General features: G+C 32.4%; 1 protein-coding gene across 3 annotated transcripts in view; it reads left to right on the top strand.

Moving 5' to 3' along the window:
• LOC129988064 (uncharacterized) overlaps positions 1-14,614 on the top strand; it is a 111,876-nt gene extending 97,262 nt beyond the window's left edge. For all 3 annotated transcript variants that reach the window (XM_056096168.1, XM_056096170.1, XM_056096169.1), the window contains exons 32-36: positions 2,719-2,896; positions 7,563-7,845; positions 10,279-10,501; positions 12,905-13,061; positions 14,231-14,614. In XM_056096168.1, coding sequence (XP_055952143.1) covers positions 2,719-2,896; positions 7,563-7,845; positions 10,279-10,501; positions 12,905-13,061; positions 14,231-14,572 — 1,183 coding nt within the window. In that variant the 3' untranslated portion in view covers positions 14,573-14,614. The remainder of the gene's footprint in view (positions 1-2,718; positions 2,897-7,562; positions 7,846-10,278; positions 10,502-12,904; positions 13,062-14,230) is intronic.
• The last annotated feature ends 12,507 nt before the right edge of the window (positions 14,615-27,121 follow it).

Below are 27,121 nucleotides of genomic sequence, written 5' to 3' on the forward strand. Positions count from 1 at the left end.
TAGTAGTAGCAATTTCGATTGCAATCGAAGGCAGTGGGATTTTTTTACGACCCCACCATCAGTACCTATAATTTCTAAATGTACTAATTCCTAAATTGATAATCATTTTATGCTCTCATCAAAAATGAACGAACCACATATCATATATATGTTTCGGTAAATGTAATAAACTGATGACTATGTATAATTATGATTATTCATAGGTGATTACGCATAATTAGGATTACTCCAGTGATTACGCATAATCACCGGAGTAATCACGTTTATCGTAACATGTATGTTACTGAGAATAGCAGATAAGAGTGTGTGTATTGTGATTGCTAATCATATTATGAGGAAATTGCTACATTTTACAAATGGCTTAACGCCAAGAAGGATGCCTTGTTAGATGTACATCTCAGATGTTGTTTTTCACATATAGTGTTAAGGTATTGGAACTAAATTTGCAGAAGTTATCATTTGAAATGCTCTTATGAGAAAGAAAACGTTCTCCTGCTGGTGAGGTGTGGAAACTTGGAGAGAAGGGTTCCAGCTCAGGTATCATCCTCATCATTTGACAGCTATTCAGCTAGTCCCGAAATGGCCCTAGTGTTGCTTTAAAACGGGAAGTTAATATAACTAAACTATGAGAAATAAAATAGATCTATGTTTTATGTGAATACATAATCATTTTCTGGAGAATTCATTAAAGAATGCCTTTTTTCCAAATTTACTAATTTATCAGTCTCAGTTCAAGCATCGTCTCCAATTACCCTAGAAAATGTCGAGTAACTGGGAACAGGTATTTTAGCTTCCGATCAAAATAACAAACTGGTTTGAAGAGCATATGGTTTTAATAAGAAGTTACTACTTCCCAATAACTCTAGTTTTACTGTTTTATGTTTTAAAATATATATTCTCTTTGATGGAATATTGTACTTAAATTGAAAGAATTATTTAATATCTTTAATTTGGAGTAATTTATAATCAATCCATTCTCGATTTTGTTGGAAAATAAATCTTAATAAAAACTGAAATGACATAAAAAGAAAATATATAAGATCTAGAAACTTATTTTAAAATGAGTAAGGACTAATAGTTCATTTTAATAATAGAAAATAGTTTCCATTTCAAGTAGAACATTCATGTCTGGTTCAACGTAAATTTCTGATATTTTACTCGCATTAGGATCTGTTATCTGACCCTCGGATAAAATATCAATATTCACTGAAACAAATTCTGATTTATTCCTACTGGCATTCTTGGAACCTGTGAAATCCAGCTAACTACATTGAACTGTAATAATCCCTGAGATAAACAAACAATGGTCATTCATTCTCATATATTTAACATAATCAATCAAAATACGCTTATTTGTTACTAATTCAATCATGAATGAATCGAGATGTGACTTAATCACCATAACCTACGTTTTTTATTGAAGATGATCAAAATCATCATTTTCAAAAGTTCTTCTTTCAGATTCCCTTTTTTCCTTGAAGTTAATTTTTTTTTATAACTGGTGTCAACCGGTTTCAAATCATTTTTAACAGTCAAGTACTATTTCGTAGGTCACATAAGGGATTCTTCGAAAATATCTGTTGTTAACTTGAATATAAAAATAAACAAGAAAGGATCGTGCTCCTAAATTCAATATCACATCCTATCACATAATAAATTGTTCAAAATCCATGAAAGAATTGATTTTTAATGCATTAAAAAAATTGTTCCTAACTACCCCATGATGAAAATTATCAAAGTGTTTGAGTAATTGTGAATCCTGTCCTGATTTTCATTGGGGAAAATCTAAAAATGAAACTTAAATCTTACTCGTAACCCTTTTATTCTACAAATTCAAGAAATGTCTAACTTACTTCCAAATAACCTATGTAGAAAATGAATAATATCACTGAAATGTTTGATCCCGCTTTCTTTTAATACAGTCTAAAGCGAACAAACACTTGAAAGTTTCATTAAAAAAAAAAAAGAGAGAAAGGGAAAGTGCTTTTCATCTTCTATATTACCTTAAAGAAGGATCTGTTTCACACTAAGGCTTCAGCAGTGCGTACTATAGTCACTGTTCCCAATTATCCTTAATGACCCTGCTCTAAGTAATTCGTGGTTGTATTTAAAGGCTGGGAACAAATTTCTACCTCTCTTAAGAATCTGTGATTTCTTGAATCAAAAGACAATTTTGATGAAGATAATTATGAGCTAAGCTAATATGCATATCGCTGTTCATCGAAACGAAAAGATCTCGATTTTTCAAGAATACATAAAGGTAAAATGGGTTGATAAACGCTACAATTAAATTAACACTCAAAGTACTGAACCGAAAATATTTGAAATTCTTTGAAAAATTAAATTTACTAAGTTCAGATCTCTTTATTCGTGATTTTATATATTGTAATAGTACTTAAATAGTCTAAAAAAATAAAACAGTAGAAAATTATTTGGATCTCAGCGTAATTCAAAGGGTTCTAAGTGATTCAATTGAGGGCAAGTAATTGGTGAAAACATGCATTCAACACATGGAAACAGAACCCTTAGATTTCCTGAATAAATTATAACTTATCTCATTTTTAAAAAGGAAAGACTTTCATTGGCATATTGAACTTCCTGCTGTTGTTATGAATCTTCTCACTAATGATATTATTCAGGATTTTTTATGAATGCTGCAAAACATTATAAATTGATTTTATTTTCAATCCAATGAGCTTCTTTTCTTTTCTTTCACAGCAATGTACATGTGAAAAAAGATGGGACTTCTGTAGAAATTCAATCACCTTCTCTCACAATAAACTGCATTGTCCAACAAAAGAGTCACCTGTGCCTTTTGAAACTGGACTTCCATCAGTATTTGGACACATTTGGTTTATTAGGAGGTGATTATGGATTCAACAGCAAAGAATTTTCAGTAAGTCTATAAATATATGTTAAAAGGGTAACATACTAACATTTCTACTTTTAAAGTAAGCGAGATGCCATTATTTCAGTATACTTTGTCATGCGCGATAATACAATACATCAGAGTTCTTTTGGGAAGGAACTCAATCAATGGTCAGATGTTGAGGATGACACCTAAGCCGGCATTTCTCTCTCCGCTCTCTACTGATATACTCTAGAGAGAAAACCATTGGGTCCTCCATGAAACCGTATCTTTCCAATTTCGGATAGTAACATATCATAATTATTTCGGAGGAGAACTTTGTCGCAGAAATATATTATTCTAAATATTCATTTTAGGAACTTTCTAAAATGATAGCATTTATAGTTAGGATACTATCCGTTAATTGAATCATGGAGATGTGATGTGCACAGAGAAAACAATCATTCAAAACGCAGGTAGACGGATGATCGGGAACTATCGAATTTGATATGTAGTTATTTCTTGGGGCATTCGAAAAGAAAGAATTTTTTAAATGTTAGTAAGATTTTTAGTTAAGAATTAAACAAATTTCCGATGTTTTACTTCAATAACTTCATAGCACATTATAAATCAAAAACATTTTTACATCACTTATATCACTCCTCAATGAGGTAAGCTTTCTTGAAACCAGTATTTTTTTTCTGATTTCAAAAAAGTTTTCAAAATAACTTTAAGTATATTTTACAACAATACCAATCATTGCTTTAATTGTTATATTTGTACACATGAGCCTTGGGATGATAATAAATACAGTGTGTGTGTGTGTGTGTGTGTGTGTGTGTGTGTGTGTGTGTGTGTGTGTGTGTGTGTGTTATCGTTTGCTAAAATTCGAAGTAAGTTTTTTAAAAAAAATACAGAGAGACGAATCCTATCATAAAGCATTATAACACTATAAACGCTGCAAACTAAAATTTCATTTTTTAAAAACAATTTCTCTACTAGAAATATACTATGAAATTTACGCTTCAAAGATTTTATGCATGGTTTTTCGAAAGATTTAAAGATTGCGAGAAACATGCAAAGCAACATGTCGATACATACTTAAGCACGGGCTGATTCTTTTGAGTCAGATAATCTCTGTACAATATTTGCAGTTCAATAATACTTCAAATAGTTCGTTATGACTGTAATACTTATGTATGATATGGACAAAAGTGTTGGAAAAGTTCTGAAAATAATTCATGAAATCACGCATTCTATAGGGTGGTCATAAAATAACTTTCCCTGTTATTTTATGACCTCCCTGTTATTAACAGTTATATTATGACTGTTATATATTTCTGAGACAAAGTTCTCCGAAATAATTATAAAATGTTTCCCGGCATCTACATCTAAAACGAATGAACCAAATGAAACCACATTTCATATACAGATTATTGAAAGCATGGGAGGATGAATTCTGTAGGGGAAAAAAAAAATAGTTCCAAAAGGTGCCGATACGAGAAATATTGGTTCTGCTGTCACGTGCGAAAGAGGAAATTTGCATATCTAGATGGATTATGTAAAATTCATAGTGCGGGCGTGACAGCAGCGCCATGTATTTCCATGTAAAAAGGGAAGATCAAACGACCTGTTAGTAATTCGTTCTTGACTATTGGTGTGTTTTTGACTGTTTTTCGTGATTGATGTTGATGTGTACTTAATATGGACCCTACCTTACCTCAGAATGCTTTATTGGTAAAACTGTTCTACACTAGGCAGTGTAATGCCATGGATGCTCCTAAGCAAACCTGCATGTTTTGAAATAGAACATAAGACGGGCTCTTTTGAACATTGAAACCGACAGTTTACATGCGGCAGTGGAGAACGCCATACACCGTATGAAATAGGTTGTACACGGGGAATGTCAGAATATTGAAAGCGTAGCGCGGCGTCCAGTTGGCCTTAATATTCATGAATAAAATATTATTTTCTCTGAGTTTCAGGAAATCATTCAAAACTCTACTGCCACAGTGAAAGTATTTCCCCTATCGGCAGCTTTTAGTCCTAATTTTTTTCTGCGAAAATCATTTTCTCGTGCCTTTCTCATTCTATATATGAAATGTGGTTTCAATTCGTTCATTCGTTTTAGCTGTAGATTCCGCCAAACAGGGAACGTTAGTTTATGGCCACCCTGTATAGTATTCTTTCTGCTCAAATTGATGGCATCTTTTAAATTATCTTTACACGCATTTTATTATCTCACTGGCAGCTTTTGACGACCAGCTGTTTGTTCAAAATCTATACATATAAAATAATTGAAGACCAAAACAAAGAAACTGAACAACAACAAAGAAAAATCCAAACATTTTAAATGACAGTTTTTAAAGATAAATTGCTACTTTCTTTTATTATAAGATAGTAAGAAACATAAGCGAAAGTGAAAATTTAGGAGAGAAAAACTCAACTTCAATATTGGCAGACGCAATGATAGATGAGAAGTAATGAATTTGATAGATTTACTTTAACTTTTTACTTTAACATTCAAATAGGCTTAATATTTCAAAGGAAAAAAAGGAACTGTCATAATTTGTTTAGATTAATTTTGAAACTTTAAATTAAATTATAGAAATAGTCGTTCAGCAATAGCATGTACCAATTGAAAACTAATTTTTTAGAGTTAAATACACTGTGAAAATAGTTTTGGTCCTATAATGTATTCTAAGATTATGGCATAAAATCATTCTATCAACCGTTTACACATTTTAGGGGGCATGATTATTTTTTTTCTTGGAGGAATTAATTCATCTGGATACTAAGGAACATGTGGGGACCACGGTTTCCTGATGGTAAAGTTTCGGCTTCGGAACCGGAGGCTTTCAAGTTCGAGATCCGATTCCATTGAAGCTGTTTGGAGATGCGGAAGTTTGGAGAGGGAGAGCCAACTCGGGTGTCGTCCTCGTCATCTGACAGTGGTTCAAAATTACGAGATCAATCCCAAAAAAGCCCTAGTGTTGTTTTAAAACGGGACGTTAAAACTAAATTAAACTAAGGAACATGTGTGCCAGTTTTTGTTTATTTTCCCAAGGAATTGTTTGTAGATAGTTCAAACAAACAAATGAACATTCAATTCTATATAAAGATATTATATCAATCAAATCTTATTTTTGTTTTATCTATTGGTTGGCAATTAAATTCTCAATGTTTTTTAAACATTTTTTAAAGTTTGTTTTTCAATAAGAGTTAACTATTTAATCAATAATGTATTATTCTTTGTTGTTTACAACTTCTTCTCAATGCTCAACAAGCAAACCAGTCGAGATTGTAGCTCGTTGATTCTTCTTATTGTTGTTCAGTTAAAGCATGCGGAACTTATGCTCCACACTTCTGAATCTTTCCCAATGAGTAAAGATTCTTCTTTATAGCAATATCAGAATATTTCATTTTCTCTGCCAATTTCATTGTCATTTGAAGCGAATTTTAGCACAAAAGTTTGTTTAATCACTCTTCATCGAACACAACTGGGCATCCAAAACTAGATGCATCTTTGAAGTCAAAATTTTCAGTTTTTTTGAACTTCGCATACCAATCACGAATTGTTCTTTCAGCTGTGTCACCCACACCATACACAGTCTTAAGTACTTTGCTACCAATGCGCCAAGTTGGCGATCTCCCATTCAAGAGTTGTTCCTTTTTATAACTGCGCGAATCATGACCCGCCAGAACTAGAATCGAAGACCGAATGCGATGCTATACCGTTGCGAGGTGACTGCATGCCCCTTCTTATAGTTCAATAAACCACTTTTTATAGAAGCATGGTATTCATCATTTTTAGCTCTACCGCAAGTATTAGTTTATCTTCATTAGCATTTTAAGAGCCATCATGAGTCTCTACACAGTAGATTTTTGGGTTCTCAGAGCCTTGATTAAAAGCAAAAAAAAAGGTATCGAAAATTCTAATTTTTCTCCACTTTATATTCTATTTCATTGATCTGAATATGAACATAAATTAACTAGAACAAAAGAAGAACATAGATTCTGGTAGAACTAAATACCTTATTCGAATGATCTGAAACGTTATGCCAAAAATATTTAATGGTGCACAGAATGTTAAAATTTAAAAAGAATAACGGGAAAGTAGCTGCCAACCAAATAAAAACGTAAAAGAAATCATTTGTTATTCGGATGAAGAAAAAATGTATTAAATCCTTTGCACTCGGATGGTGCCTCTCACTCGCCATTCAAGGCGGTGCATCATTTTGACGTTTATTTATTTATTTTTCAATTGTGATTTCTAAAATGGCCTACAAAAGTGTAAAAATATGTAGATTCCTTTTTTTCAAGGAAATTCAACTTAAAGCAATTATATGCATTTAATATTTGGTGCAATAAACAAATACATGTATTAAGTGTATAATTATGCATCGAATTACTTGTCCGAGCGCAAAGGGTTAATTTATATATATATATATATTAGTATGAACATTTCAATGATCATTTTGTTCATCAGTCACATCTGTCGTATTTGATCGATAATGAAATTCACTTAGTAGATGTATTAACTTTCATTTTGATTCCTGCTAAACCTCTGAATTTATTACATATAGAAAAAAAGATATTTAAGAGCGTTTGCATCTACATTGGTGTTATTCATATTTGTATACTCAGCTCACTTATTGCTTCTATAAGATGCTTATTTTCCATAAAACCGTACTTCTTTGAATATTTCTTCCAGATGCCTGAAAGAAAAACATCACCCAGCATTTTGGAATTCGTAAGCAAATATGAAATTTCGGGCAAAGCTGAATGTAAAAATCTCAACCAGAAGATCGAATTTCCTACATCAAGCGGCAATGCAAAATTCTGCACAAGAGTTTTACTGCAGCTGTGCCATCTGAATTGGAATATTCTACAGCAATTTGTAGACATGTGCAAGTTAGGCTTCAAAGAAGATGCTATCTCAGGATATTCTGCTTTATGCATTTATGGAAATTTCCTTAATTCAACGAGCCCCAAAGGTGACCTTTTTTAATTTATTATTACTATTATTTTTAATATTATTGGGAGCCGCCTGCAATGACCATCTACTTGTCAACAATATAATTTTGTCATGTCAACTACCACTGATGAGCTACTTATTACGTCAAAAGCAAGTACCATTTAAAATTAATTGTGAACAGGTAAACCTAAAACATTCTAATGGATTAGAAATTCCATAGGCCGGAGTAGCCTGGTTCGTAAGGTGTTGGATTCGCATCCCTTAGATTGTAAATTCGAACCCAGCCGACTCTCCGTGTCCATGATGGCTGAGGCACGTTTAAATTTGTCGTACCACAAAGTCCTCCAAGTCGAGACAGTACCACTAAGGGTACTGGATCAGAGATGGTTGTTCTCTGATTCATTCGAGTCTAAATTACGATCTGAAGATGAGTGAATGAAATGTATGAATGAAGTGCGCTCCGTGAAAAGGGCTGTGAAGCATGAGTACTAACACGTACTGTTGACCCTAGATGGCGCTACTGAAATAAAAGACTCTAAAAACTCGACTTAAAATCGCACCCTTCATAAGCGGGCTTGTCTATGACAAGTGCCGTAAGCAACAACAACAGAAATTTCGTAAATTGGCGATATAAATGGAATTGTTAACAACTCGTAGTTTTGAAAAAGTTTCAATATGTACTATCCTCCGAAACTTCAGCATGCTTGGCAACAAGTCTTGAATGATGTATCTAAAGATCATAAGCATTTATGTATTTAAAAAAACCGACGATGATGAAAGGAATTTGTCATAAATTTGTTCGTAGAAAATGTACAGTGGAATAGTGTTTCAATATTTCTCTCAAAACTGGAGAATAGTGAAGAATAGGTGACCATGGATGATATATCTAGATATCATGAGATTTCAAATGAAATAAAAATTGCCAGAGTTGGGACTGGATGGTTGGTTCATCGGGTTTTCTTATTATTTTACATAATAAATTTATATTTAGAGTAGTTAAAAGCAATGAAAAAGAACTGCTGCAAAGCCATAATTTAAAATTCAAAAAACGTTTTAAGCAAAAAAAAAAAAAAAAAATCTAATTGTCATGAAAGTGTTTTTTTAAAAATATATATATTTCTAAAGAAAATGAAAATGAAAGGATCTAACAGAATTTTGAAAATTGTTTCATAATTAATCACCCAAGCATGAAAATGAAGTTTGGCAGTTCTGTTTGGTGCTTTTATTTAACTGGATTATATAATTCATGCATGGAAAAGAATGGAGAGGATTTTATTTAAGAAGTTACAAAGTAAATTAATTAAATATTAATGCAGTGAATTTTTATTTTGAATTTTTTAGGATTCAATCCTGTTTTATATAATGCTTGATGAATTTGTATATGAAAATCTGAGAATTTACCGCTTGAGGGCACTGCAGTACATTGGCGGGATTACGTACTGATTAAACAGAAGGTGAACATACGTTAATATGAGGTATTTGGAGCTCTATCGGTAAAGAAACTATCTGAAAATTTGGTCTAGGTACTACTGACAATGAGATTTCAGTTTATGTAAGAATAGTAGCAATTTTCAATAATTATTTTCCCGCATACTTAGTAAATAGAAAGTCTATAGTTATCGTGAAAAATTCGAAAGCGAGAGTTTGACAAATCTCCAAGTTTTAGACCACTCTGAGTACCAAAAACACATTTTTTTGAAAAATGTCCCTCTGTCTGTGACAAAGATAATTCAAAGACAATTTGAGCTAGACAGTAGAAATTTAGTAGGTCTTTACAGCAAATTTGCAGATTTCTGTCAAATTTTGAGTAAAATCTGCTCAGAAAAACTTCGTCTGTCAGGTTGTTCGAATACAAGTTAAACAACAAAACGGAGAGATTTGGATAAGATTCGGCATACAGATTTAACATCTAAAGTGCAGAATCCTGTCAAAATTTCAGCCAAATCCAACAAAGTGGTGATTGTTTGTCGGTATGTACTTTCAGAATTATGTAAAAGCGATCATTCAAAAACGAATTGATTTAAATATATCAAATTTCGTATGGGATTTTGTGTCAAGTCTTTGTTTCATTCGGTTGAGAAAAACATGTCTAAAGCAAAAAAATCCATTTTCGGATACTATTAACGACAGGTCAGGAATGAATCACCAAAAAACTGGCCAAGGATGTCACGACAGATTCAGAAAAAGTGCTAAATTCACGTCAAAAATTTAATACTTTGTAATTATTGTACGCCAGTGCCATCCATACAAAGCGTTCACTCTGCCATGACGAGTTTATTAAAGAGTATGCGAGAATGTTTAGGGGAGACCCCTCCGACTGGCTTCAAATATTATTTTCTTTGATAATTTTAGCACAGCTTTGAAATTGAAAGTTGACCCTGGCTCTTTGACTTGACTGATAACTAACAACAACTCATTAAAATTGATTTTCCCTTCCTTCTGTTTTTCTCAGGAAATGTCCAGCATTTTGAAAGTCAAGAGATCGAAATAGTTCTCGTCGTTCAAGAGCACCATTCGTTGAAGATTTTGGGATCTACTCTCGAAGACATCGAGCAGCTGATGTTGACACTCAATAATCAGTTTGCAGCAAACGGTTTCTCCAATGTTCTTTTCAGTTTGGTTGGCTTTGGTGGTCGAAATTCACGAGACCAATCTATCTTCCACATAAAACAGAGGTAAGTAGTATGAAATAACGATTTTTTCTAATTTCTCAAGAATGTATCCTCGTTTCGAGGTTATACTTTTAGTGATTGTCAACTTAGAAACATAAAGAATCACACACAAAAAAAAGGTTTTAACATCTTTAAAACAATTTCTTACATTCAGCATCAAGTACTAATCTTTGCGACTATATCGTATATGAAGAAAAAACTAATTTCTAATTAATTAGGATTTCAATTTTAGTATTTAAACCCTCTTCTAACTTTAAAAAAATCAATTCTGAAACTGTTTTCAATTTGAATTGTAGCAATAATGATGATTATACTTGGTTAAATCTTGAATGACATTACTGTTCGAAAACTGTGCTTCAAGTTATAAAAACCATAATTTCGGTTTATGTCGCCAAAAAACTTGTGGTTTTACAGCCATTTTGTTTACTTCTGGATTACGATTATTTTGCATAGTTAAATTTATGTTATCGTTTGTGTCATCAACCATATTTGATAAAAGATATAAATCAATCAATAGTATTTAAATTGATACGCCCATACCTCCGTTGATTGAAATAAAATATTTCAAAACGAAGAAAAGATCACGTCTAAGTTTACCAGTGTGTGGTGACTAAAGCGAAACTGAAGAAGCCGTGCCGTCATAATTAGGCGTGTTTTTATAAAATGGTTAAAATCCAAAGTAATTCAAAGTCATGTGTCTAAAAGAGTACATGCTTATTTTACTTCTTCAGAAAGAATACTGTTGGTCTGTAACACGAGGAGTAAAGAAGAAGAAATAAATTAACAGGTAGGAAAAGTATTCCTCTAGTCTATTTTAAAGTTAAGTGGAGGAAAAAGGAAAACAAAGGAAGATGTTTAGGAAAAGTGAAGAGAAAAAAATGAAAAGATTTTAATTATGCCAACTACTTACTATTTTTTATGACTGCGGATCGACTCTGAACTCGATATTGACAAAGAAACTGTTTTCCGTGAGGACTTTCGATCTCACATTCGAATGAATCTGATCTTCGATCATTTTTGAAGCAGACTCTTTCGATTTGAAATGAAACTGAACTGAATGGCGGTAAGTTATACCAACCAGCAGCGATATAGTAATAAGAAGTGGTTAACAACAATTATTTTAATTTTTTTTATCAAAACATAATAAAACTTTTGGAAAGGAAATGTCAGCAAATGTTAGAAATTGAGAGAAAAAAATTAATTTTTGAAATATTTATGATTGGCGCAACAACCTCGAGTGAATAGAATAAGAAGTTCGTCGATAACCGGTACAAATCCACGTTCACATTTAAATGTTTAGATTAACTTTTCATCCTTTTCAAACAGAGAAATATAAGTCTCAAAAATCTATATTTTTTATGAAGTCTAAAATTTATTTATTTTTGTATTCGTTCCATTTCAGGCTTTTTCCACTCAAAGAATTTTTAGTTCCATTTCCTAAATCAATGCATTTCAATCTGAAAGGCGAGTCTTTTGTGAAATGCTGAAATAGAAGAGAAATGGCATGAAAAAAATCTATAAAAATGAATAGTTATTTAATTATTATTAAGAGAAATATTCTGTTGATGCAAAGTAAAATAATCGCTATAAAATCAGATAAACAAATAAAATACATGCAAACATTGCAGAAAGTATTTTAATTATTATAATTTAAAATTACAAAATGTACTACATTAGGAATACAGAATGTACCAAAATCTAATATAAAAGAGTAAATTTTTTGTGATAACTTGAATCCAGAATTCTATGATGACAAATATTTACTTCAAAATATGATCAGAATATCAAACCCTGAATGATGCCATAACGTAAATTGATATCAAGTACTATTTTGACCATGGATTTTCTTTTTTTAATGCATTCAGATATATATTTTATTTTTTAGAAATGCTTCAAAATTCGTATTCAAGCTTATATGCTTTCAATAATAACAATTTTAAAATTCAATTAACACGTTGAGTACCTTGTCACTCGCATTCGCGTGGCAGCTTAAGTTCTCCGTCAATGTGGAATTTGATGGGAGTAGAACAAGCCTATGTTTAGTTTGTCTCCTTGTTCTAACACTTTGTTCAGCACGTGAATCGCCTGTGATTCATTCACACTATCTAATTAGGTATTTTCTTTATTACAATTTAAACGAGAGCAAATAAGTAAGCATCTTATTAGATAGTGGTACGAATCGCATGCATCCATCACGGCAGCGAACACGTTAAACATCTTTTTGCATATTTAATTATATTATATTAAAGTAATTTTTGAAAAACCAATATTAAAAAAAAGAACTACTTACTGGAAATTCCTTTTTAGTATTGTATGTAAGTCTTCGTTTAATTCTCTATGTATGTGTCCTTTGAAATTTGGTACTTTTAAGAAGTAAAATTCATTTTTTTTTCCTTCTATTGAAAGGGCATGGCCGAATGTGCGCGATGCCCTGAAAAGATTCGAGTTCGATGGGGAAGGAGACATCGATATTTCAAATGTGCTGAGATCAATTTTGCAGACCATGGATTGCGATTTATTTCACTCCAAGCTCTTCCTTTTGCTAACAACAAAGGAAACACTAGTAAGTAAAAAGTTTGTTTCCTACTTCCTTTATTTAGAAATGTTAAAACTGAAACCCTGAGAAAAAGAAACATTTATGTTTCCTGTTAATTGCAGCTGCTTTAACTCTGGATAATTTGCTTAAACAAAATTGTTTTGGTCTCTCTTTAACATTTTTGTTTCCTGTAAAATGCAGCTGCTTTAACTCTGGATAATTTGCTTAAACAAAATTATTTTGTTATTTTTCTCTCCCTCTATATCTATCTATCTTATATTTATATCTATCTATCGTAAAAAAGAATGGAAGGGAAAAACATTTTTACACCTAAATATTTTAGAACCGTATGCTTAGTTAGATTTTTTAAACAAATGAAGGATGACCTAGAATATTTTATTAAAAGCCGAAAAGAAAAAGAAACAAAAATAGAATGTGTTTAGACGCATTCTTTTCATATGGTCGCTTCAGATGACGCATAATAAAATGTAAAACATTATTAAATACATATAACAAATACATATGATTTTATACATATACAACTGATAATATTTTAATTTCAAAACTCATCAACGTAGATAAACATAAAGTTTTCAGTATAGTTTTCGCAATATTGTACAAATTTTGCTATATTGTTTATGCAATGTTGTATGTACAACAATATGCAATATTCAACTTCTTCGTTAAAAACTGTTGAAGGGATTTTTTTTAACAAAAATCTCAAATGAAATGAATTATTTAGATAAAATTTTGTCCTAAAATATTAGATCCATCTTAATAGTATTCTAAATATTTCAATGTGATATTCATGTCATATGTCATTATTATATTATTCTGATATTCATGTGTTAATGAATATAGTTGATACTCCATTCTATTCTTCCTCAGAAATCAAAATTCTGTTCAATAATATCTAAATATTTTAAATCTTGTGGTACTACTACGAGAGGCGTTACGATACTTAATTTGGGAAATTATTGAATAAGAACAATTATTTTCTTCTACCCTGGTAGCACACATGCATTGTACAATATTTTGATGTAAAACAATATTCGCATTATTATATAATATTGTTTAATATTGAATAATATTGTATAATATCGTACAATATTGTGCTACAGACTGTGCTATCTGCGTATAGAGAACACGTGACGAAGACCATTTCCTCACCATTCTAATAATAGCTATCTTTTCAGAATAAGAACAAAGATTCTGTGAGTGACGTGAAGCAGCTCCTGAAGAAGAGCGGGGACCTTCTTTATGCGTTTTTTCCGCGTGCGTCAGACGTCAAAGATGAAGACATATTGGTGTGTGCTTCACCAAAAGGAGAATCTTCGCCAATTGAATGTTCTGAAGATTTTCTACCGAAATTGGTATCGCGCATGGAAAGATCTGTTTTCTGTCTCTTCCCAGAACATTCGGATTCCTTTTTCGAAAAAATAGCAGCGCACACGTGGTCAGTAACAACACAAGGATCCCGTACGTGTTCCTCGAATCACAATTGGTGGAAGAAAATGAACATTTGCCCCAAGATTTGATTTTTTTTTTCTTTTTTGTAATTTGAGTTTGTTTTAATAAAATAATTATTGGAGTAATAAGTGTTTCATAAAACATTTTAGAACTGTATTATTTCAGCTAAAAAGTGATTACTTTTAACATCTTTGCAAATTTTATGGATACAAAAGTGTCTGTAGAAATGAATGTGAGAAAAATATTTTACTAACCGATAGTTTCAAATTATAGCGGATGTATAAAAACAATAATTTCTTAATAAATTTTTTTATTATGGATCTAAATAGAATTCAGAATGCTTTTATACAATTACCTGTCTTAATATAATTTTGGAATTGGAAGCATGTGCAAGCAGTACCCCGACCTAGCCAGATGCCATGGGGGAAACTTGATGGGGCCGCCCCACTTAACACGAAGGAATAAACGACTCTTGATGCTATCGGACCCTTTCAAAAAACAAGAACCCTCTAGAGAAAACGCATATTGGTACAGAAAGAAGATAAGAAAAAAAAATAACATTTTACATTACATATTAAATTCTGAAACATTAAAAATGCATAAAGTGCATTAAATGTACGTTAAATTTTTACATTAGTAGAGAACTAAAGACAAGAGCTTTGACAAAATGTCTCTAATAGAAGATTTAATAACTGAAATTTTTATGAGTTCGGCGCCAAGGGATATAAAATTTCGCGGCCGTCTCAGTCTGTGTTCTCTCTCTATAGTGCATAGGCTTTGATTACATGATTTATAGATCTTTTTTCGGTGCCACACTGACAATTCGAACTTTAAATTGGAAGTATAGGTCTAGACGCTATACTTAGGGAAATAAACACTTTTTCAACTTTATAAGGATACATTATATATTTTCAAGCCGGCCTCGTAATTTTCAATTCGCGTTCGATCATTTGCAATCATCATGCTGACATACACAGAAAAATTTCTGTGAAATAGGGTTTCGAATCTAATTTTCGGCTTCAAGGCCCCAGTATTTTGAATACAAAGTCATCACAGCTTTTCATTAACAAATTAGGAATATTGTATATGTGACAGATTTTCAGAATATTAGATCTTTTATCTCGACTAGCATGGAGACAATGAGTAATAGATCTAAAGTACATTTAACAACAAAGTATTACGGCAATTATGCAATGGTGTATTGATGGTTTTAATGAAGCATTTATTTTAATTCTAATTTAAGTAATAATTAATTACTTCTTTGTTATTCTGATAGCTATTTCTTTTAATAAAAAAACTGATGATCTGTTGAAAATTAAATTGCTTTGCAATGTAAAACCTTTATATCCACAAATTTCTTTTTAATTGTATATATACAGTTTCAGAATATATCGAGGAATTAAAACAAATAGCATTTGTATTATTTATCTGGATAGAAAGCTAAAATAAGAAGAAATAGACTTGACACTTTTACCGTCGCTTGTGAACAATTTCGTTATCAATATGGACAAACGCATTAATATCAATGATGCTGCACTCTTTTGATGATGATTTTTAAAAAACTTTTCAATGATGAAAAAGGATGGCTATTTTACAATATTGTGAATGAGGCCATGACGGAACCAAAGGATAATTTAAACTGAGTGACGTCTTATTAAGGTTTTAACGCATTGCGCACAGCGTTCTATACATTCACAGGGCGCGCACATTTTTGAACGCTCTAGAAGCATGCTTGGCAAGCAATAGGATGCTTTTATGCACATTTTTAATCTGCATTTGGTATTATATTCAGGGCCGGCCATCTGGGGGGGGGGGGGGGCAGGGTGCGTAGCGTCATCAAAAGTGCTTAAATTTGAAAACCATTTTTAAGCACCTTAAAAGTGCTTCATTTTGAGAAAAATCCTTAAAAAGTGCTTAATTTTCTAATGAAGAAAGAAGAGAATTTTTCATTTTGTCTTTTCCCCCCACAAGTTGATTATTATACATCGAAATCCTGATCGTAATGACTTGTTTACCGGATGTAACAAAAAAGAAAACAGAAGGGAAGAAATCGAAGAAGAAATTCAGAGGTTCCAGTAAATATTAAGATAACGCTTCATGATTCTTTTTCTTTCTTTTCTTTTTTTGTGCCATTTTTCTTCAAAAATTTACATTGCCATATATTAAAAGACTAGAAAAGTTATCCGGAAAGGGCAGTAGTGAAACGTACTCCACCATTACTTCATGTGATTTGAAAAACGTACTAACTTCAACTTTTAATGTTTTAGATGTTGATGAATTTTTTTAAAAGTTATACCTGATAAGTAAGTATTTAAACTTTAATGTTTTGTTAAAGAAGAATATGCAAATTGATCAGATTAACTTAAAATAAGAAAACTGAAAGATAAATTGGGTGGTCAAAAAGATATACTTCTCTAAAAACACTTATATATTCTATCATCATTCTCATTAATATGTCGTTTTGAAGAAATCACCCGAACGACAAGTTATACAGGTATTCAACTGAACTATATTGAATTGTAATAAATTGCGGTATGTAATTGCAGTAATCAATCGTGTAAAATTTAGTATGATAAAATTTTAACTTGAAGCCTTAAATTTTCAGTGATCATGATATCTTTCGTTGTGTTTTTGGAATGTCCACATCCATTTGAAAATTTTCATTTTTTGGGCCAATCTCGCCAAATTTTAGTTTTGATCAAAGAAAAAAAAATGCGGGATGTGGTACTTAAAATTTTTTAAAAAAATTATTAAAAAAAGTTTTTTGGAGATTATTATAATTTAGGGCTAAAATTCAATTCTTTTATAACAATTTTTCTTTCTTTTTATAATTTCTACAGGAATTTTTTTTTCAATGACGCCTCTCTTAATACATTGTATACTCTCTCTAGTATATAAAATGGTTTGTCCTCAACATCGTGCAGTGCTGAAGTTAGGAGCATGAAATTCGGGAAGTTATGTTGAGGGCATTAGAGCCACACTAAGAAGGGATTTCTCAAACTTTTCATTCGAAGTTTAATTTAAAAAATAAAAATAGTGTCTTAATGTATTTTCATCATAACATCAAAGCATATTATCGCACAAAAATTATTTTAACGCCGTTTTAAAGGTTACAAAATGGTTTTTCAATTATAAAAATTTTGTTTGAATGAATGAACTTTTTCTTTAGTTTTAATAATTTTTGAGAAATTAATTTTGTACACATTTTATACATATACGTAGTTTATGGAAAGTATAGTAATCGTAAAAAAATTCGAACTCAAGATTTTGACGAATCACCGCATTTTAGACCACCCCGAGTTCGAAAAACACATTTTTGGGAAATGTCTGTCTGTTCATCTGTCTGTGATAAAAAAAAATGACTAAAAAAACGCTGTGAACTAAACAGCTGAAATTTGGTAAACAGCCTTTACATGAAATTTGCAGATTTCTATCAAATTTTGAGTAAAACCTGTTCAGGGGATGTCAGTCTGTTCGAATATTAATTAGAACAGTCATTTCTAAACCAAGAGAGCTAGATATATTAAACTTGGTACACAATTTAACATCTGTAGTGTAGACACATCAAATTTTGAGCCGAATCCAACCATGGGTTGACTGTCTGCCGATTTGTATTTTAAAAAGCATGTAAACGATATAATTAAAAAACACAATGACTTAAATTACATATGAGATTTTGTGACTGCAAGTGCAGTTTTGTGTCAAATCTTTGTTCCAAACATGAGAAAAATGTATCCAAAACAGAAATTTGATTTTTGGATACCATTAGCGCATGCCAAGGATAAATCACCAAATAACTCGCCTAGCATGGCACAATAGATTCAATAATAATGATAAATTCACGCCAAAAGTTAATATTTCGTTTTGTTTGTTTCTTATGGCACTTGCCACTGACAAGCCCACTGTTACGAAGACAGCGATTTAAGCCTGAGGGGGAACGTCTCTTATTTTTTATAGGAGCGCCAACTAGGGCCAAGAGTACGACTTTGCCACTCACGCATCACTCATTCGCTTGCACAACCCCTTTTTACAGGAGTGCACATTCACACATCTCACAGATAGAACAACAGAAGAACAACCATGCCCAAACCGGGACTCGAACCCGGGACGCCCAGATCACGAAGAAGACGCGCTACCCCTATGCCAGGACGCCGGCTAATATTTCGTAACTATTGTATGGCAATGCCATATAAGACATTCTCTGGCATGACAGGTTTATTAAAGAGTATGGGGAGACCATTCCTGCTGGTTATTATAATGAGAAACAAAATAATATTGCTTCATTGAATCGCTTTATTCTGCGGGTGTTGAAATTGAGATAAAAGAAACGCTTTCTTTGCTTTTATTTAAACTTGGAAATTTGTAGGGAAGTTCATTGAATAAAATTCTTCATTTTATAAGTTTATTAGCTGACCCGGCAAACCTTGTTCTGCCATATAAATTATTTCTAGTCAATATTTTGGTTGTTAATTAAAAAATAACGAATGTATTATAAGTGTGTAGGGATGAAATCTATGACAGAAAGAGGAATGGAGCACTGTAGACGATGATCGCCAATAAAAACAAAAAAACACCATTTTCTCAATACAATGAATTTCATTAACGTAACGAACATATACATTGTTTGATCTTGTGGTGACGCTTTATAAGCCAGATAACAGCTACGAGACATGAGAAATTTCTTTTGTCTTGTGGTCATGTTACTCGGCTACGAACCATAAGGTTGCGAGTTCGATCCTCGCCTATCGCCAGTAGCAACATTGGTGACCCTGGTTTTACGATGACAACGGATAGCGAACATTCTACGACTGAAACAACTACTGTTATGGATGCCGAAGCAAATAAAGTAAGCATAAAAATTCCACCATTTTGGTGTGATAAACCAGACATTTGGTTTTATCCAGTTGAAGCTCAGTTTGAAATAAATAAAATTTCTACTGAAGAAACTAAATTCAACTATTTGGTTTCCCAGCTTGAACCGAAATATATTGAGCATATATGGGATATTATTAAGGACACTAAGCCTAATAAATATGCCCTGGCGAAAGAAAGACTTTTAAATATGTTCAAAGAAAGTGAAAACAAGAGAATTCAGCGCATAGTTACTGGAATAGACCTTGGCGATAACAAGCCAAGTCAGCTTTTGCAGAAGATGAAAAATTTAGGAGCGGACGATTTTTCAGAAAAAGTGTTGAAATCTTTATGGCTGGATAAAATGCCTGATTTTATTCGAAATATTCTTCTTGTAAGTGAAGAAGGTTTAGACAAACTGGCTACGATGGCTGATAAAATTCATGAGATGAAATCGGAAAAGGAAGTTTGTGCTGTTTCGCCAAATGTTAACTATACTGATGCTTTATTTGTAAGAATAGCTGCTTTAGAACAAAAAATTGATTCACTGCAAATAAATGACCGTTCTAGATCCAAATTTATAAATCATCGCCGGAATATATCTCGAAGCCGCAGTCGTTCAACTAAGCGATTTAACCAGAAAGGTAAATATTGTTTTTATCATTTTAAATTTGGCGATCGTTGCCGACCTGATAAATGTTACTTGCCATGTGCTTGGAGCGAAAAGGCGGGAAACTCCAAGATGCAACAGGATTAGCGGCTACCGCTGTTGCTGATATTAATGAAAGCCGCAAGTTTCGTTTATTTGTAAAGGACAAAAACACAGGACTGCGGTTCTTAGTGGATTCAGGAGCTGATGTTAGTCTTATTCCTGCAACTCATCGAAATAAAACAACAGATGATTTTAAACTATATGCGGCGAATGGAACAGAAATTCCTACTTATGGAATTAAAATTTTGAACTTAAATTTAGGACTTAGAAGAGAATTTAAATTTCCTTTTATATTAGCTAAAGTTGATAAAGCAATAATAGGAGCTGACTTTTTGAATAAATTTAAGCTTTTAATAGATATTCATAACAAAAAACTTATTGATGGAATAACTAATCTGTCCGTTCGACACCACGTAACAACAATATCTGTTGATGATGTTATTAGTACTTTGGATAAAACTTCTAAATATGCTAATTTGTTACAACAATATCCAAATTTAACTAAACCTAATTTAACAGTATCTAAATTTGAACATGATGTTGAGCATTTTATCACAACAAAAGGACAATCTACTTATTCTAAAGCTAGACAACTGGATTCCAAGCGATTACATATAGCAAAACAGGAATTTCAATACATGTTAGAAAATGATATTATTCGACCATCTAAATCACAATGGTCCAGCCCTCTTCACATGGTGCCTAAGAAAGATGGTTCCTTCCGACCATGTGGGGATTATCGACGTTTGAACGCTCAAACCATACCAGATCGTTACCCTATACCTCGATTAGAAGATTTCAACCACATTTTAAAGAATACTCGAATATTTTCTAAAATCGATTTGCATAAAGCATATTTCCAAATTCCGATCAATGAAGCTGATAAGAAAAAAACTGCTATTATAACACCCTTCGGCTTGTATGAATTTAATGTAATGAGTTTTGGTTTGCGTAATGCTCCTTCCACCTTTCAAAGATTTATCAATGAGGTATTTAGAGGACTAAATTTTGTTTTCCCATATTTAGACGATGTTTTAATTGCGTCGACTACAGAAGAAGAACATGTAAAACACTTAAAATTAGTATTTGATAGATTGCAAAAATATGGATTGAGACTTCATGTTTCTAAATCTATTTTTGGAGTTAAAGAACTGGAATTTTTAGGATTTTTAATTACAAGTGAAGGATCAAAACCTCTTCCTGAAAAAGTTAAAGCAATTTTCAATATTAAACTGCCAGAAACTATTCATCAACTACGGACTTTCCTTGGAATGGTTAATTTCTACCGTCGTTTTTTGAAGAACGCCGCTAGTACTCAAGCCATTTTACACGAATACTTAAAAGGAGCAAAGAAAAAAGATAATCGGAAAATAACTTGGAACAAGGAAGCCATTGAGCAGTTTGAAAAATGTAAAAAAGATTTGGCAAATGTTGCTGTGCTATCTCACCCAAATCCTGAATTACCTCTTTCATTGTGCACAGATGCTTCCAATACAGCAGTGGGTGCAGTTCTACAACAACTTGAAAATGGTAGATGGAAACCAATTGGATTTTTTTCCAAGAAGCTTAACCACGCACAACAAAATTACAGTGCATACGATCGGGAACTTCTCGGAATTTATTTATCCATTAAATATTTCAAACATTTCTAGAAGGAAGAAAATTCACAGTGTATACTGACCACAAGCCATTAATCTACGCATTTTTGCAAAAATCCGATAAAGCATCTCCATGCCAAATTAAACAACTTCAATATATTTCTGAATTCACAACAGAAATTAAATACATTACAGGAGAAAGTAACGTGGTAGCGGATACTTTATCAAGAATTGAGGAAATTGCCTTAATAGATTATGAACTAATTGCCAAGGAACAAGTACAAGATGATGAATTTCGAACCTGTCAAAAGTCTACAAGTTTGTCATTTAAAAAATATCCCCTTCCATCTGGAAAATATTTATGGTGTGATACTTCAACACAGCATATTAGACCTTATATACCAAAACATTTTCGCATGAAGATATTTCATCAATTTCACGGATTGTCCCATCCGGGAATTAAATCAACAGTAAAATTAATTTCTTCAAAATTTATATGGCCAAATATTAAGAAAGATGTCCAGCAGTGGGCGAAGTCGTGTATTCCATGCCAAAAGTCTAAAATAACCCGCCATACAAAATCAGTATTGGGTGAATTTCAAAAACCATCAGGAAGATTTCGAGAAATACATATCGATATTGTAGGTCCACTACCACCTTCAAATGATAACACCTACTGTCTAACATGTATAGATAGATACACGAATTGGATGGAAGCTATTCCGCTGGAAAACATCTCTGCGGAAACAATATCAAAAGCTTTTTATAACAACTGGATAGCAAGATTTGGAGTACCTTGGAAGCTTATTACTTATCGTGGAAACCAATTTCATTCCGAGATATTTCAAAATCTGTCAAGAATCTGCGGCATTAAGCTTTCACATACTACAGCCTATCACCCGCAGTGTAACGGAAAGGTAGAAAGACTACATAGATCGATAAAGGCTGCTTTAAAAGCCCACAATAATGTATCTTGGAGTGAAACGTTACCAACAGTACTTTTGGGTTTACGAACTGCGATCCACGACGATACTAATTATACAATAGCAGAAATGGTGTATGGAGAGAATATCAAACTTCCTGGAGAATTCTTTGATGCAAATATACCACATATGTCACCAGGAACATTTGTAAATGATTTACAAAATATTATGGAATTGATGAGACCAAAAGAAACTCAACAAAAAAGTCATCCAAAAATATTTGTGCACAAAGATTTAGAATCAACTTCTCACGTTTTCCTTCGCATTGATAGAGTACGAAAGCCACTCGAACCCCCTTATGAAGGTCCATATTTTGTTATCAGCCGTACACCAAAATATTTTACTCTGAGGATAAAGAATAAAGAAGTGAATGTAACTATAGATAGATTAAAGCCAGCGTATCTACTACCACAAGAAAATCCTGAAGAGCAGCTTGCAACTCCAACTTGTGTGAAGATTACACCTGCGTCCCAACCAGCTAAGATTCAAACCAAGGAAACTGTATCTCAACCTGATCTCAAACCAGCCTTAAGACAATCTCGAACTGGTAGAATCATTAAGACGCCATTGAGATTCAAAATTTAAATGTTGACTTTTTTTCCTCCTTTATGCTACTACTAAAATATTTACTTCCTACTTTCTAACGTAACGTTCGTTACTGGTAGGGGAGTATATGTTGCGGCATAAATCGTAAATATTTTATTTAAAAGTAGCTAACGATTATTTTAATAATTATAAATTTTATTTTGTAAATAGTTGTAAAATTCAGATTGGCAACAATGATACTTTTGGAACTTGTTGTTTAAAAACGATGCTAGAATGTTGATTGAAAATAAGTTGATGTAAATTTGATAATATTATCTATATGTAATATTTAGTTTTATAGTTCGTTTGTCTGCATTTTATTTTTGTTGATGCACGAACACAACAATTGGTGACCCGATGACGTCATACGCAAAAAAACCTTCATACAACTGTTGTAGCGCCCTCTACCAGAAATAAATAAAATCAAAGCTGATAAATAATCAGCCAATAAAAAAAAATAAAAAAAATGAAGCTGATAAACAATCGGCCAATAAAAAAAAAGAAGCTGATAAATAATCAGCCAACAAAAAAAAAAATGAAGCTGATAAATAATCAGCCAATAAATAAATGAAGCTGATAAATAATCAGCCAATAAAAAAAAAGGGATAAGGTGCAACAGCCAATATACCACCACTTATAACAGCAAAAACAGGACATAATATCGTTCGTCTCACCTCTGACGCACTGGAGGGGGGAGTAATGTGGTGACGCTTTATAAGCCAGATAACAGCTACGAGACATGAGAAATTTCTTTTGTCTTGTGGTCATGTTACTCGGCTACGAACCAGAAGGTTGCGAGTTCGATCCTCGCCTATCGCCAGTAGCAACAATCTCTTAAAAGTGAAAAAAAGTAATATATTTTTTATCCTAAAGTATAAAAATGAAATAAAGAAAATCAATATTCATTTCGAAGAGCAATTGAGTGTACGATATTTTTTGTCAGTACGTCTTTAGCTAACACAAATAAGCTCGATGGTTTGCCCACGCGAGAACATGTGAAAAACATGGCCTGCCCAAATCTAAGCAGCAAACAGACATCGTTTCGCCTTTTCGACTTATTGATTGTCATTGCGAATGCCAATCTAATAAGAAATTAAACGCGTTTGAATTCAATTGGCACGTCTGTGAGAATCATTGGAATTCGTGGCAGCAAAACGTTTTCGCCTCGGAATTTACCATTCAAAATGGTGGCTTCGATAACGTTTTTCATCATTTTTTTAATAACCAATCACGTGCCATTGTATCGCCGTGGTGGGTTCAAATTTCAAAGTAAAATAACCGGAGATCCAGCTTTCAGTCGTAGAAAGTGTGGTGACATGCATGGCAAATCCAGTGAGTTCAAAAACTCTGTTGGATAATTTACAGCTTCGTTAGCATCGCAAACTGTATCGATCGATTTGTATGATACCAAGTCGCCTGGCAACGACTGCTGAATCTTGAAATCGTCTATGTCCACATTTTTTGCTGTCAAAATGGCTCTTTCCGAGCCAAGCATGATTTATGTATTGAGTGCTTACTTACATCGGGAAATATGTGATCACTGAGAACATTTTGCAAATCAACGACAGTGCAGAAATTCGTGGGCAATTTTATGCTTCCAGTATTTTCATAGACAGCAACTTTTCCATCGCCGGTCCGAGAATGTGTCAGCAGATGGATCTTGTAGCATTTGGACGCGCGTGTTTATTTTTAGTTGGACTTTTTCAACATTACGCCACAGTGGCGATGATTTCAAGCAAGCGCTGATCTCATCTGCGTACTTTGAACGTGGATAGGGACACCCTAATTACCTAGAGTTATGAAATATACTTTACGACCTATTCTCATACCTACCAAATACACATAAAAATCGGTCGATCCGTTTCGGAGGAGTACGAAAACAAACACCGTGACACGAGATTTTTATATATTAGATTATATCCTTATTTCCAAACTAAGAAAATGCAAGCATACACAGACAGTCAAAAGATATATCTACACAATGTATTAATTGCCCCTTATTTCCAAAATATAAATTGATTTTTACACTTATTACTATTTGAAAATAACAATTATGCTGAATGATAAATCCACTGAAAGCCAATTTTAATGAAATTCTGGCGCAGTTCATTTCCTCAACACCCAAAGAATGCCACTGGCTTTGGATTTCTTTTTCTGTAGATAAAGTGCAATAATTAAACTGTCTTGCAGGTTTATTTGCAAACAATCATCAGGAAAGCCAGACAGACAAGCACAAATCACTCTTCGAATTAGAATGCGGAGTTGCAAAAGCAAAGAATAATGGGCATTTCAGGAAGCTCTTTGACAGCGAATTAAGTAAAAAGACTGCTGAATTTTTACAAGCACCAAGCACTTTTTCTAATTTTGTAAGCTTTCTTTCTTTCGCCACAGAATATCCCCGAACTTGGGAAAAGAACGGTTTCTTTCTAACAACTCAACTTTTAAATTCAGCATGTCTAATTACATTTGGCACTTGTACTTCTGTCTATGATTTGAGAAGTTTCTTCAGCAAGTTTGACTGCATTTACTTCAGGATCAATCTTGATTTTTTTTCAAATTTTCCTTTTTGCAATATCATTCAGAATACCTTTCCTTCCTTTTCCACATTTATTTTAAACCAATCCATCATTTTAAAATTTTGCAATTTTTCCAGACACAAGTGGGGCTGTTTCATGATAAGAATTTTCTTTTTAAAGCAATCTTAATTCGGTTTCTCTTTGAGGAGCGATTTTCCAATTATTCAGTAATTCAAAAACGCTCTAAAAACCATGATGGAATAGATTATCATGGAAATTACTATGTAGGATGATAGTTAAGAACAAGAGATATCGAATTGAACATTTAAAACACAAACTATGAGTGTCATTTTTTCTCTACACTCCATCAAATTAGTCTAAAAAAGCTATTGTATTCTCAATTTTTTGAGGCAAAAATCTGTATGTTTATTTAAATTGCTTCTGGTACTTCTCAATTTAGTTTTTTGATGATTTTTTTCTTAATTTTTATTTTAAACTAGCCGCTTTTGGCGACCAGCTGGTTAACCAGTATTACCGGTCGCTACAATTTTCAATTAAATATTTTAAGTAACTGGTCTCTTAATAGCTTCTCAAACAAAACATTTTTAATCTTCAAATTTTGATAGTCATACCAAACTTATACTGTTGTTTAGATCGTTTCGTTCAATTTACTATATATATTTTGCTAATTTGTTGTCATTTCCGGTAAAACTTCAACTTTAATTTAAAGTGGAAATGCTGAAATTGCAATTAATGTAAAAATATTTTTTAATGAAACCAAGCGTTTTATTTTATTTATCATTTTTGTTATTTATTTATTATTATTATTGAATATGAGTACTGCAAACAGAATCGTTCGGTATTTAAGTCTTATGTGAACTACAAAATATTTTTCATAATTTGCGTAATATCTCAAAGAATAATTCAACAAAAATTTCTCAGATTCAGCATAAATTTCAGTTTTTAGTTTTGCTTTCAAGAGGATTGAAATGAAATCCATAATAATATTTTGTTCCGGCCTATAAATATATTTCAAAAATTATGAAGTCTTAAATTTTATGCAGTAAGGTATCATATACTGAGAAATATTCTGGACACACCAAATTTTAAATAAATGAATGAATGTTTCTATTTTCCACGATTAACTAAGACTGATTTATGAAGTTTTGAATGTTAAAAATTTAGAAAAACTCAACATTTTTATAATCTTAGGCCAATTAATCTTGAGAAACCTGCGCGCTAATTGGCGTATTTTCTTTAAAACGATCGATGGAAAATCTAAAATTATCCTTTTTTTTTCTTTTCTTTTTTTTGAATAGTGATATTTAAATTTTTATAAATCAGTCAGTTTAAGTGATTGATTTTGTTGATT

Source organism: Argiope bruennichi, chromosome 10 (genome assembly GCF_947563725.1).
Source record: "Argiope bruennichi chromosome 10, qqArgBrue1.1, whole genome shotgun sequence".
Lineage (NCBI taxonomy): Eukaryota > Metazoa > Arthropoda > Arachnida > Araneae > Araneidae > Argiope > Argiope bruennichi.